Source organism: Ambystoma mexicanum, chromosome 3q (genome assembly GCF_040938575.1).
Source record: "Ambystoma mexicanum isolate Mex_15411 chromosome 3q, UKY_AmexF1_1, whole genome shotgun sequence".
Taxonomy (NCBI): Eukaryota; Metazoa; Chordata; class Amphibia; order Caudata; family Ambystomatidae; genus Ambystoma; species Ambystoma mexicanum.
Genome location: NC_090926.1, coordinates 61,018,810 through 61,034,093, shown reverse-complemented (window position 1 = coordinate 61,034,093; position 15,284 = coordinate 61,018,810). Strand labels below are relative to the sequence as shown.

At 42.1% G+C, this 15,284-nt stretch overlaps 1 protein-coding gene across 4 annotated transcripts in view; it reads left to right on the top strand.

The window, feature by feature from the left end:
* The window catches only part of LOC138582114 (lactoperoxidase-like), a 464,456-nt gene that overhangs the window by 66,316 nt on the left and 382,856 nt on the right, over positions 1 to 15,284 (top strand). For 3 of the 4 annotated variants that reach the window (XM_069653094.1, XM_069653093.1, XM_069653096.1), the window contains exon 5: positions 4,853 to 4,876. The exons of the other annotated variant lie outside the window; for it this stretch is intronic. In XM_069653094.1, coding sequence (XP_069509195.1) covers positions 4,853 to 4,876 — 24 coding nt within the window. The remainder of the gene's footprint in view (positions 1 to 4,852; positions 4,877 to 15,284) is intronic. 4 annotated transcript variants of the gene reach the window in all.

Below are 15,284 nucleotides of genomic sequence, written 5' to 3'. Positions count from 1 at the left end.
CACCAGCTGCCCACACACCCAGTAGTCGTCCATTACCACAGTGGTACCTTTTTTTAGGTCTCAGATTAACAATGTCTTGTTGCATTTGAGATTGGTCCCCACGAAAACAGTTCCTTTGTTGAAAAGCATAGTTCATTACTTTCTTGCTGCTGCACTGTTACTGGCCATTCCACCGCTTCAACCCACTTTAGTTTTGCGACATGTTTCTTTCTAGAATTGTGCACCTACTTTGTTCACTTTAGTCAACACATCATCTGTGAACCCCAGTAGCCCTCCTGCTGCACAAATCATTGAGGGTTTTTGCCATCTGCTGTCTATATTTTTCACTCCACGCAAGTTTATGTATGGTCTCTCCAGGCACTGGGAGCTTTTGGGATGTTGCTTGCATTGTAGCATATCAGGATCCATAGTCTCTAGTTGCACAGATTGTGCCTGGAATGTGCCTTGCAGCCTACACAGTGCCAGAAGAACCAGGAATAGAGCCTCTATACTTGGTAGATTGTGTGCTATTAACATCTTGGATGCCACTGATGCATGTGGTATCCATGGACAGACATAACAACTTCCATTTACTCTATGCTTTCCCCCCCGAGCTCCTGTCAGCATACCAACTGTTTGAAAATTCAGGATGATGCACATCTTCTACTGAATCTAAACGTAACCCAGTGTATTTGTCTATATTTTCTAAGTTACATTTTCTTCTGTGTTAATGCCGTAGTATAAACAGTTTCAAAAGAAACAATGGGATCATAGGTGTAAGGGAAGGAGCCTCAACATTAGTAATAACATGAGTGGGGCTATCGTTTATCATTCGGTCATCAACATTGGTGTCTGTTGCCACAGTTTCATGTGTGTGAAATTGCTCAGACAAATTTACATTCTGCATTCCCCTTTCAGCTAATTTGGAATTGAAGCCCTTGGTTGTATCTTTTAATTGCATATACCATCCACCTTTTATATGCCCACCCCATATAAATGTACACCCTAAATATATTCCCAAGCCAAGCATAAATATAGCAAATAGGCCAGCAATATAATGGGGGTCAATCCGAGTAGGGCGGTAAGGGTGAACGGTCACCGGTAACAAGACCGGTGCCGTTAAACCCTTACTGCCCTACTACAAGTTCCCTCTGTGGGTCCTTCCTTAATGCCTGCTTTCAGCAGGCGTTAAGGACGGGACCCGCAAAGGGACTCCGGGCTCAATAACGGTACTGCAATTTACGGTACCGTTATTGCCGCCTTCCCATTGAGCCCTATGGGGGCTCAAATGGGAATGGGGAATGGCCCTGGTGAATGGGGAATTACCAGTCCCGCCGACCTCGGAATGGACCAGTAATTACTCTATTTACCTGGCCAGAGTTTGGACAAGTTCGGAGGCAGCCATGCCGCAAATAGCGGCGTGGTTACCTCCGAACTCGGAATGAGGCCCAATGTATTGCACACATATTTGAGTATGGGAATGTGCACATCACTAAATATATCTCGAATCATTGGAGCTCGCAGGAACCATTGTGATGATTACCTGGAAAGGAATTCTTTAATTACAAGAGGTAAGTGAGAAGATAGAGAAGTAAATCAAGGGAATGGAATGACATGCAGGAATAGGGAAGGATTGAGAGCTTAAGAAGCTAGATGGTAATAGAGAGATATAGAGAGAGAGAGTATGGGGAACTGCTAGAGTGCAATTCTTGGGCAAATGTAATGTGTAGCAGTACTTTGTGGAAGTGGCAGACAATGTTCACCTTTGTCTTTTATTTCTCTCAGGTGGGTTATATGAGCAAGTCCTGAGGGTGAGGTGGTGCCTTTAGGGGTAATGGGGCAGTTTAATCCATTGATCCAGGTGGGGCGCTTTGCAGACGTGAAAGAGGTGCACCCAGTAATGTAGTTCCTTTATCTTCACTGTGAGCGGAGTGGCATGAATCACTCGAAATGGGCCATTGTACCTGGGTTGGTTCCAGTGACGAATGCAATTTCAAATATAGACCAGATCTCCAGGAAAAAGCTGTAGAGGGTGACATTGCGGATATATCTGCTGTGGCACTTGTTGCTTCGTCTGGCCAGGGAGGTGCAATCTGTTGGGAGACACATTTTATTGCCTTCATTAGGGAGGAAAGATAACTGCTAAATTCCTCCCCCAAAATAGATGCTGCTCTGTGAGCATCAGACGCTCAGCTAACAGGAGAGAGTAGTGTGTGCATGCGGTGCCCCGTGAACACTTTGTGGAGCAATAATTGGAGGTCTTTACTGGGCTGCGTACGCAGACTGAATAACACGAGTGGCAGACCCTGCACCCAATTTTTGTTTAATGTTGTGCATAGTTTCAATCATTTGCTTTTTAATAGGCCATTTATCCTCTCTATGATTATGTTGGCCTGGGGGTGGTAAATGGTGCACATCCGATGCCTATTGCCCAATAATGGTGAAATCTCTTTAAAAAAGGTCATTAAAGAAATGTGTGCCATTATCTGAACTTAATACATCACACACCCCTCTCACAACAAAAATGTTGCAGCACACTTAGCGTCTGGATGTGCACAATGTCCTGCCTCCACCCATCGTGAGAAGGTACACACGACCACTAAGAGGTACCAAAATCCATTACACCTTTTGCCCATGTCCACATAACGAATATGGAGTTTGCACAACGGCCCAGTAGGGTGTGGTAGGGTGCATCTGATGGTTCTTAATGTGAGGCCTGTATTGTAATTTTGGCACGTAGTGCAATGTGTAGCTATCCCAGGAATGTATTAAGTATATACTGAAACTAAGAATATTGCAACATTATAGATGTATTTTGAATCAGGACACAAATGACCCTTTGGCTATACATTTCTCTGAAAAGCACGCCATTGATGTAAATGGGATAAGATTTTTTGTATTAGCACATGTTCCTATGCATAAAAGGAGTGGTAATAGAGAGTGGAAGTTAAGCAAATTGGAGTAGAGATTCATTATCACTTTCAATACTGAAAAACCTAAAGGACATAATGCTGGTGAAGAATTAGCGATCCATCTCATGGAAGACTAGATTTGGAAAGTTGTTTTTAGTAGTACATGCAGCTAGTTTGCTGTATAAGCCTCCAGTCCTGAGCCATTCGTGTCTTATGTGCAGTTGCAGGTAGAAACAACTGAGAATTATGGTTAATGCATTACTTATTAGAAGTTAAGAGTGGCAGATTAATAGCACGTTTACCTTCATAAGCATCTCCAGGATATATAACTGGACTGGGGAATCACTATGTTATTAGGTGACAGATTGAAGGCATACGATTTTATGAAGTGCCAAATTTTAAACCATCTGGTTTGATGGCACTCTATATAGACTTCAGATGTATGATATTTCATGCTGGCGTCTATGCATCAGTTCAAGGACAGACTTCTACTTATTTGTAAGTTTATGCGCTAGATTGCATATTTGCACAAGCTTGCACACTGTCACTTTAAAACATGAATATACGTGCACATAGTCACTTTATTTAGAGGTAACATTGTATTACTTGCAGGAAGCCTTAGTCCTCTTGGACGTAACAGAGGTTCTACATGTTATATGCCATTTAACAGTTCCAGGATTGATCTTTATTCTTTATTCAGACATTAGTCAGGGAGTTAGTTAGCACAATTGAACAGTGTTGCATGTAGTCACTTTAAAACATTAGCACACTCAACATTAATCAAACATCCCATTGTTATTTGATTGTATGTGACAAAGGATGCGACTGTTGCAGTTTCATTATAAGAGTTTTTGGAAAGATCTCTTTGATGGTTAGCCCACTTGGGCGTTATTGAACAAGACTCTCTCTGTCTCTATTAATTGTTAACCGCTATATACCAGTTCATTGATAGACCCCCATTTATTTGAGAGTGCATGAGCCGGATTGCTTATTTGCACCACTTTGCGCATTGTCACTTGAAATCATAAGCACACTGCACAGAGTCACTTTATGAAGAGGCGATTATGTATCACCTATAAATATGTTAAAATAGGAAGCAAGATTATGTTTCTATTTAGCATCATCTGTATTCAGCATTGATCATAGTCACTTGAAAATAAAAAGACATTAGTCAGTAGATTGTAAGTGCCACAGATAATGTTTCCTCCCATGCTGTTATTGAATTATGTTTTGTATTGCAATAATGGGTATGACATGAGAAATATGTATTGCGTATTTGATGCAATGTGATATAGCTTATGATTGCTGCTGTTTAACTCTTGGCCCCAACAGGTTGCTGTTTTTACCCGCACCCGTGCAGGATTCACTGCAGTGGTACCAGAATGTAATCAAGGGTATTTTATCCAATGGGCTTATTAATAATGTAAATTGGAAAATGAGTAAGGGAACATTGTTACAGAAATGTTCGTTTATAATGAATGTTCAGGATTTTTTTAGATGCAAACAGTGCATTAAATGGCCAAGATACACTAGACTAAGATGGCCGCTCTGTTTTAGCCATATTGAAGGGTGGTTTTAGTCAGAGTCACATGACTGGAGATCAGGGAAATTCTGTGTTCAGAAATAAAAGTAGCTGGTTAGTTTGAGGCTGTAAAGAAAAGCCGAGGAAGTCCCGGAGCTGGGATAGAATACGTGGCACAACATCAGCGGTTGTAAAACCAGAAACCACTTCACAAGTCCGTGCTGACTTCAAATGTTTTACTTGATGCTATTTTATCAACAATAAAAGTTATGTTTTAGCACTACTGAGCTGGTATAGAGTGCTTGTGTTGTTTGGGTGTGATAGGAGTGTGTGCCATGCATTTTAGTCACACATTCACTACACAGCATTGTGTATATATATATATGTATATATATATAGTATTCACATTAATTGTTTAATTATCTTCTTTGTATTTCAGGAACGCTCATGCGAGTAGCTTCGGGTAAGAGCAGACATGATATGACAAGTGCATGTGGTTGAATGCAGAGGTGCATGCTTGAAGATTCTCTACAGATACAGGTTTCAGAAACTCAAAATGCTCTGTACTTAATATTCTACATGTTCCCCTACGCTCTCCATTCAATTTGGCATTTGTCATGCTAACTACATATTTATTTTTTTGTTTTATAACACGCCGAAAACCGGACAGGCATCATGGCGTGAGACCGAAACACAGAACATAAAGCACAATATATCAGCAGTTACTGAGGCAGGAGAAAGAGGTTGTCATAAAAGTATTCAAACGCATGTGTTTTCTGATTCTTGCGAAAAGACAGTAGATTGGCTTCAAGGAGCAGACCTTAGGAGAGAACATTCCAAGCAATGGATGTAATATTAGGAACATATGTTTCTACAGCTGTTTGTTTACATGTTAGCCTCCGGTCCTGATATGTACATACATGTGTACACTATGTTGTGCCCCTCACAGGCAGTTCTACATCCTGACATGCTCTAGAGAACCTGATATTTTATGTTTGTATTCATTTTTTTTTTGTAGAAGTTTTTGAGATAATGACTTGAGGTGCATAGGATGAACATGGCACTAAGTGACAGAGAACAGTGGTTGGTGGTGAAGGGCTGAGAGTGGCTCCATTTGGCGATATCCTTGTGAACATAGTGGATGGGTTGTAGACCTCCTGCCCATCAGGATGGCTTGTGTCCAGCAGTCGTGATTTGTGATACCTCTCAACTGGAGAAGGTGTGTTTAGTTCTAATTTAAATGTAACTGCAGACGAGGAGGGAGCCTGCAATGAGGAGGGAGCCTGCAATGATTCCTGATGAGAATTCAGTACATACTTGACTTTAGCAGTTAATACTGCACCACTCTGCACACCGTGCCCTTTTAGCTCCATACTTCCGAGTCTCTCTCAGCCTCTGCCCTTGTCTCTCTTCCTGTAATCATGTCTCCAGCATGATGTTTCAGAAAAAGCCTCCACTTTAAGGTCACACCTGGAGTTTACAGCGATAATTCTATTACTGGCAAAAAAAGGTGGCGTTAACGGAACAACCAACTGTTTTTTCCTGCATCGCCAAACTTGTAATGAGGCACACAGTCTCTTCGTCTTAACGTTTTAGAAACCTCGGTGCACATAGAGTTTATTCAACACAAACTCTGCACAGAAGCGTGCGACAGGCAAAACCAGTGACATTCTCTGGCAAGATATGCAAGTGTAGGAAAATAAAAGAGGCATCGGCACAGTAATTATGCAGTACAGCTTAACTGCTGCCTGGGCTAAAAATGGATCAGTGACACATAAGAATGTCAAAAGTAGGAGGGGAGGTAAACGGAGGGCAGGCAGATGGCGTGGCTGCGGCATTTCCACAGACTAATCACTCCCCAGTTCTGCCTTTGTCCTCATTCGAAAGCTCTGTTGAAGTGCAGCTTGAAACCAAGGTGAATTCCATGAAAGCACCAGCAGTAAGTACACGGCAGTAAGATAGCTCATTACATCCATATTTGCCATTCCAAAGACACGTGTGCAATTTGCGAGGAACAGTTTGGATTGCAGGAAGGGGCCCACACAGCCTTTCATCATTCTGAAGATGCACCCAGAACTATTTAACCTTTTCAATGGCAAGTACTTAGAGGCAAGTCTGTTTATGGAGGCCATCCTATAGATGGCTAGTACCAATGGGTCGGTACATTAAAGGAGGCAAGAGTGGACAAGAAATGTTGCCATGGACACCATCGAACGGCCAAGCGCATTCTAGGAGTTCTGGCCTGTGTTTAACTCAATGGAGATCGTTTACAACCTCACAACGGCCCTGTAAGCCCCCAACGCCCACATCTCCTTGGTCGGATGCTCAGGGTTTTTACCAAAAATCCTGCACGGAAATGCCACTTCATTGCTTTCATGTGTCTCTCAGGGCGCTGGTCCTGAGAGGGGACCCAGCCCTCTGCTCAGCTTCAGGTGCTGCAATAGCACGTCCATAGAAGCTTACCTCCTGGTGACACTCCATGCACTAGAAGGAAGTCAAGTGACACCTTATGACTCACAATAGTGCAGGAGAATCGCAAAGGACTCTTTAGGTCCCCTTCTGCCTCTAAAGCTTTGGGTACTAGAAACCGGCCCTTCCTTCTCTGCCCACCCGAGAGGCAAAAGGGTGAATGCAAACTCAGCCCCTCATAAACAAAGGTCTTCTCAAAACCAATACTACCTCTACGTGAAAAAGCCTTTCAGCAGTCAATCCTCCCAACGCCCCGCCCACCCACCCATCTCCTTACCCCCACAGATACCTGCCACCTGAATGGCAGTGCGCAGCGAATAAGAAGTGGTGCGCAGCCAGGCCAGGGGGCAAACAGGAAGTGCTGGTAAGAGTGTGATACTGCCACAGTGTGTATGTGCTCACCAAACACAGCTCAGCCGGCCCCAGAGACACATGCCAGGGAATGCAGAATAGTTATATTGTAGCTTGGGTTGCCCGGAGCCGACATCAAGGCTGCTGTCTTCTCTTGCTCACCCTTTTCTAGGCCCTATAATGTTGACTGCGTTGTTGCAAATGTAAAACTATTTGCTGAACTTCCTGTGCAGACTTGCGCGGGTTTCTATGCATCAGCCTTCCTTTGGAGGGGCTAATGCTTTTCAGTGAAAGGTGTAACATTTTCTTGCCCAATTCCTGGCCATTAAAACCTCTGGAAAGGATTGGCTTTTCTATGCCGGAGTGTTCAATAGAAATTGATGCGGTCAGTTTGGCATCAGCACTAAGGAAGTAGAGGCGTCATAGCAAGCCAAAAGCATGGTAGGCAGTACCCAAAAAATATGTGTTGTAAATTAAAGTATTTTGTATATATTTGTAACCCTGAGAAAGTTGGCACCACGTAGCAATCTGTACAGGTCAGCAGGCGCCAAATGTATGAACTATAAATACATAAGTACATCTTCTCTTCTTGAAACCTGGTGATGTGTCGAAAAAGGGGGTGTTTCAAAGAAAAGAATGGCCTACTCAGAACTCTCAAAACTTCCCCTCTCAAACACTTGGACCCTCTCATGGAGGTGAATGATCAGAGCATACATACACTTGATAAGGAGGACTTAAACCCTGCCCTCCCATCCAGCCAACTCACTGGACAAATCTCAACATCTGTTTAGAGTTGCACTCTCCTTACAAGATTTGCACGAGAGTCTCGACTTATCTACAAACGAAGCTGGAAACAACCAAAGAAATGTAAATTCCCAGCGAGATCCTCAATCTCAGCCCTGAATTATTTGATGCACGTCTATGAGAATATCAACTACATTATGAGAGACGTGAAAGACCAGCTAAAAGCAATGAACTCTAAAATCTGTTTCATAGAGGGGTACATTATTGATCAAAGCTATTCTGTGGAAGAAAAAGTCTGTGCTCGTGGATTGCGCAGTCCTTGGAATTGGCACCATTTTTGGGAGACAGAAATAGCAGGTGCAGCAATATGTGGACTAAATTGATATCCACGAGGCTGACTCTCCCTGCTAGTAAATACTGCATGGAAGTAATTCCAACATTGCAAAGAATCTTTGGTCCTGATTCAATTGAACGCATTGAGCAAGTGTGACTCCACCACATCTAGTAAAGTGAAAGTCGTTTCCCATCAGCAGGCCTCCTCCGCGTCTTTGAACTTGAACTTGCTAGGTAAAAGGAAATGAAGAGCCCACGAGAGGCAGTCTGAGCAGGTTCTTTGCAATACTCAGGCTGTCTTGCCTTGTTATTTTTGGAGGCGGTGCTATGACTTCATAAACCCCAAATATCCTCTGTGAATAGAGGCAACGAGAGGCAGTCTGAGCAGGTTCTTGGCAATACTCATTCTGTCTTTGCTTTTCTTTTTTTGGAGACAGTGCTATAACTTCAAAAAACCCTAATACTTGTGGAGTGGCGTGGACAGGTGACGAGAGGTAGTCTGAGCAGTCCAAGCGGACTGCGTGGACAGGCTGCCTCATTTGTGTGAGTTTGCTGTGGAGGGGAAAGAACCAACTCTGTGCTTCGCTTGGCTCAAGATTTCTTGTTCTATTGCTTCCTCCCCGCTCACTCACTGATTGTTTGAAGACTATTTGAAGATTTTCTATCACCCGCTTGACTCCGAAATCCATTGGGCCTCATTACGACCCAGGCGGTAAGTTACCGCCTGGGTCGTACCCTTACCACCATGGTGTAAACTAAGTTTACACCATGGTGGATGGCGGATTTACTGCCCCATTCCAAGGTGAGTGGGGCGGTAAATCCCCATTTCCCATTTTACCCTTCCCCATTCCCATTTTTGACCCATAGGGCATAATGGGAGTGGGGAAGGCGCTAATTATGCCACCGTAAATTACGGTGGCTTAATTAGCACCATGGTCCCTTAGCGCCATGGATATTAACGCCTGCAAAAAGCAGGCGTTAAACTCACCATGGCGCAAAGGGACCTCAGAATCAGGCGTTACCGTTAACCCCTTAACGCCTAATTCATAATGAGGCTGTTTTAGTGGAGGAAACCATTTGATTTAGCACCTATATTCTTATTTCCCTATTTCCCAGAGCGGTTTATTGTGAGATTTCATTTTTTTTATTTTTTCCTCTCTCTCTTACAGCCAGTGACTGGGGCCAGTGAGCCTTTGAACCGACCACTTCAACTTTTGTAATCAGTGACTACGGGACTCTTTGAGGTGCTTTAAGCCTCTTTCTTTAATCATGACTGCTGGCCAGGGAGCCTTTGAGGCAATTTGGTTACTGGTGGAAAGCGAAGTTGATCTATTCTCACGATAGAGAATGCAACTTTATTAGAGTAATATACGCTGGTACAACTGTATGATGGTGAATTAAGATTATGAAGTCCATTCAGGAAACTACACGTCGAGTCTTATTGGATCTGACAATCAACAATCAGATAAAAGGGTTAATCCGCGTTTTGACAAGAAAGAAAACGTTTGGACTCCAGTTCCTGAGATATTCTCTCAAATTGTTCAGACACTGGGTCTAGCTGAGGAGTCACATTCGTCACTCAGGGGGTAAAACTGATTGGATGGAACACGAGTGGCTCCAGCTTGTTTAAAACCAGGGCAACCAGAGAGCAAACCTTCAATAACTATGACAAATAGCACTTCAATAGAAAAGGTTGGTTTCCAGATATGATGTGGATGGATTTACAATTATGGAGCAACTGGCACAGGGCCAAGGCAAAGGACGATCGGCTGGAGGTTGCCTGACCACGTTTTGAAACTCCATGTCATCTTCTTTTGAATTGGCATGTAATAAGATTGAAGGAATCCTGTCCCTAAAAGCCGATTTGAGGAGTTTGAAACGCAACCTTTGTCTCGGTAGTGATTAACATATATTGGAACCCCTCGATCTTCCTCCTATCAGATTTCCTGGAATTATTGGCAGATGTGTTGATACGAATTGAGAATATGTATGGTTTTGTGAGTTTAATTCTCACAGGTGACTTGAACTCTCAATGCATCATAACAAGGGTGAATGAGGTTAAACAAATAGAAACCTCAACAAATGGTAAACAATGGTACTCCTTCTTTACTGAATGGAACTTATACATGGCATATGGAACCATTGCTGGGGATGTTCCCCCAGCCCTGACTTGGACTCGAGGGGTACAGCGCTCAACAACTATTTATTCTTGTCAAAAGACATGTTCGAAAAGTGCCCCCATTTCTAGGTTAAGGCGAAGTGGTCAAGCGATCATGATATGCTTGTAGGGGTTTTCTCTAATTCAATGCAAAATCGAGGAAAGAGCCAACTTGATGTAACTGTGAATAATGGAAAAAACATATTGGTAAAATTTGATGGGGATGCGACCACATTGAATAATGGTCTGTCAAGAATTATTGCTACCTCGGACCTTAAATCTATCTGCAATCCTCTTACATTCGTAGATTTTCTGTGAGAGGTTGATCCACCTAAAATAATGGACAGCAAGTAAAGTTGAAGCATTGTCATACATTCAATGAAGACACATGCTATGGGAAAAGAGAGCTAAGGAGAGATATTTGGATGTTTATAGTCCTTGTATGTAGAAGAATATTTGATAGAAATCAGGAAACAGCGATTGAAGTATAGGAATTGGTCTAAAGCACAAGGCTACAGAAATACAGAGAATATATACTGTGGACGGTAGCCCGAGATAATTCTAGGAACTTTTGGTCACTTATCAATTCGGAAGGGGCTAGCCAGTCTAGTTTACAGAGTAATATCATTCAGGGGGCAGTTTTCCATCACCATTTCTCAACCCTTTATGCATTATCTAGGAGTATCCTCGAATAAAGTTAAATGGGAGTTGAATATTACACGTGACACCATAAAAGAGCTGATAAACAAATCTTCTTCTTCTAGGGCGTCAGGGCTCTATGGGCTCACCAATCAGATATTAAAATCGGATATCCAACTATGGTCATTTGTACGTTTGTACTGCTCCACCTGTTTAATTAGGTGGTTGGGTCTATGTTCATACCTGAGTCGGGGTGTAGGGCCATAGTCATACAGATTCATAAGAAGGAAGATTGGGCTGATCCAGTAAACTATCACCCAATCTCCCTTCTGGACGCTGACAGTAAAAGCTTTACGGGGATAGTGTTGAGAGAACTGGAAATTTGGGTAGCGAACAAGAGAATCCTGTCCAAACATAAAGTAGGATTCCGCCGGGGCTAGTCTACATGGCTAAACAGCCTAATTATGAGTATGGTCTCTAATAAATTGTCTGTGAAGGTACAACCATCTTTGTTTGGGGCTTGATTTCACTTGTCCCAGTCTTTTGACACAGTAAATAGAGCTCATCTGTGGCTTAAGCTTAGTCAGGGGGGACTACCAGAATCACTCTTTGCAATCATAGTATAAGCTCATGAATGTTTCCAACAACAGGTAAGTTTAGATCTGCAGGGTAGTCAGACTGCCGCTTTCTTTACAGGGAGAGAGGTGATTTAGGGTTGCATACTTACTCCCTGCCTCTTCAACCTCTACCTAGCAGATCTGGCATATTGTTTGGACAAGTATGGTTTGGCAAGTCATGGTTGGAGAGGTTAAATTGGGTAGCCTATGCCGAGGACATTGTGTTCCTGGATTACACCCCCATAGGATTCCAGGGTTTGCTCAGTGCCTTGGGGGAGTATGCAAGGATTAATGTTGTCAAGATAAACTCTTCATAGTCGAAAATAGTTGTATTTAAATGCCCATTGTAGAAGGAACCCCCTTTTATCTGGAGGTCATCTTGCCAACATTGTGTATCTGGGATTTAAATTGAGATCTTTTCTATTGAAGGGACATGTGAGAGCAAACATTGAAGGCAAAATAATTCAATTAGGTTGCCAAATGAATAAAATAAAATCACATTTATTGTAAGTTCTAACTGGTACCCCTGATAAAGTTCTACATCGGCAAGGTAATCCACTCCCTCATTTATGGTCTAGACACAAATCCCTCCATAAAAACGATTGATTGGGCCAGGGTGGAAGGTTACATTATGGAAACACCTTCTCAATGTCCCTCAGAGCTTGCCAATAGCTTGCCTAAGATATGAACTGGGTTAACAGTCATTGCGTTCACATGTAGAGTGGAGGGTAACATCATTGTACAGACTGATTATAGTGGAGGGTAACATCATTGTACAGACTGATTATAGTACCAGGGCCAAATTCATTATATGAAGATCTGAAAGACAGGCTACTGGAGAGCTCCGATCAGTACTTGTGTGGATTCAGAATACCTGCCTTTCAAATCCTTTAGGATTGTGAATGTGTTGAAATGTGTGGAAAATGGTCTGAAATATAACCCTATACATGCTCAAAGACACTTGTAAAGAATGGATTGGATACGAACAATGGCTGAAATGCAGAGTACTACATTATTTCAGTCACTGGCATTCATTATTTCAGTCACTGACATTATATGATAAACCAAATGGTTTTTTATTAAGTTATTTGAGACAGCTTCCTAATTCAAGGTGCAGAACTGATTTTCTTAGGTTTCCCCTTAATCTTTTATTAACAAGAGAGATCCCTTTTGTTAGACATAATTATCAGTATGCTGACATTTTATGTACACTTTATGGGAAATCAGACATCCAGACCCTGAGACATATAATGATGGAATGTCATGGTACTTAGGATCTGAGGGTAACGATATTATCAAGATTTGTGGAAAATAACTGGTGGCTCTGGACCCCATCTTTTTGGGAAAGAATGAGTTATGGCCATGAAAGTTTGTTGACCTGAAGTTGTGAAATATTTGAGAGAGTTAAATTTGTTTTGAAATATTGTTTTAAAAAAGAAAAAAGAAGAAACAATAAAATCCAAATTTTAAGAATGTGTAAAGTATAGTAAGAAAAATTCAAATTGTGTATTATGTGAAAAGTCACAATGTCGGCTGTAACACAATAAAAAGGAAACTAAAACTAAAAATATTAAGACCATTACCTCTAAGAAAAACAGTGGATCAAGAAAATTCCTGAGAAACACAAGAAATCAAATGATGTTTCTTCAACCCGCTTCCACCAGCCAGGACATCTAAAGTGATAACTAAGAAAAAGTGAAGGGGAAGGGCAACATTATTCCCCTTCAGGAAACAACGCTGTATCATCCTCAAAAAGCAACAGAGAAGGATATATTGTCTTTCCTTCCAAGTATGGTTATGCTAAATAACTATCAATAGTTAGATCTTTCTATCCATGACGAGGAGGCTTCTTCCACCCAGGCCCCACAGATCGACTCATACTTGAGACACATAACACTGCAGCCTTGCTGGGGGAGGGCCTGGATTTGGCTTCTATACTTTAAAAACCTCTCATAGTGCATAGAATTGTAGACAGGCCTGATCATTCCCAGTGGGGGACGAGGAACACAGTCTTAAATACAAAGATGGCGTACAAAGAAAGTAAGGCACAGGTTGGCCATAACTACACAGGGGAGTTTGGTGTTGTGGGTCTAGAATGTATGTTACAGAATAATTCCAATATTGTGCTCAATCGGGAGAACATATTGGATGTTTCTCAAAATATCCCAAGTCTGAAAAATGTTTGCTGAACGGACTTGGTCTTAGTACAATTCTAGGACTCAGAAAGAACTGACATTGTTGGGCTACACATCCACTACGAATTTGTGTTTGACCTTTTGCTCTCTGAAAAAGTGGCCGCACTATCTCTGGGGTATGATTTATACAATCCCCATAATAATGGTCTAAATGGCAACACCACAGAGGAAGGGCATGTCCAGCATTCTGGGATGAGAGCAAAAGTAGGGACTGAACCACGTAGGTCAATTCTTCTAGATGATAAGCTTAGCAATAGGTCATTGTGGGATCCAGCCTGGTCTTGGGTACCAGCTATTGGGGCCTGATAGAACCTCTGGTGGATCAGATTTGGTGCATCAGATTATAAAGTATGCATAGCCTCCTGGAATACACAAGGTCATAGTCACCTTTTTAGGGCAAGGATGGAGCAACATCACTTAAAGAAATATCACATAGTTAACCTGCAGGAGGTATGGCTAAAGGAGGCAGCCCTAATGGATGGTTATTTGACATTCATACAACCGGCTGGGCAGGGGTTGAGGGGTAGGCCTTAGAGGGGTCTTAATACAGCCATCAAGAAGGATATTGGGGAATATTGTCATATTTGAGACATCTCTCACACGGGAATCCTTGTAGTGGTGCAGTTAAGAAACTCTGAAATCTTTTTCAGAGGGGGTGGGGGGCGTCTGTAATCAATATATACTGGAACCCACTGCCCTGTGATTAAAAAAAAAGATCTGTTCGACTATATTGCGGAGCTGCTAGAGCACTAGTTCAGGAGGGCTAAGTCTGTTTAAGTAATAATCCTGGGTGACTGGAATTGTGAATGTCACATTATTTTAGTACCAATTTCTATCGCAGTAACAAGCAGGACTACATTCTGAATAGTGGAATTCACACATGAACGTTTTGTGAGTATACCTGGAAGAGAGGTAATTTAACCTCAAGTATTGACCAAAGAATTACTGGTATATTAAAGAGGTAATCATAGTAGTTGGAGGCCCAAGACAGTAAATAGTTTTAACACCCAACTAGCAAGATTCTGTGGAAGCTTCGCCATGGAAGAAAAATATGAGTTATTTGCTGCTCCCTCCATTTCCACCTTTTTTAGAAATAATATAACCAAGTGTGCTGGAAAACAGCAAACCCAAGGATTTACAGGCATAAATAGAAAAAGCATAAATATGACAATAGAATTCCGAAGGAAAAAAAAGAGTTAAGGAGTCAATTGCGAGCGTTGAAAACTGGCCTGCAGAATTCACAAAGGGCAAAGGCATTAAAGCAGGACTGTAACAGTGAGTACCACGCAATACCACGCTGTGAGGTAATAATATCAACTGGTATCTCAGTGCTCACATGCCTGCCGGCTTGTAGTGCTACATAGA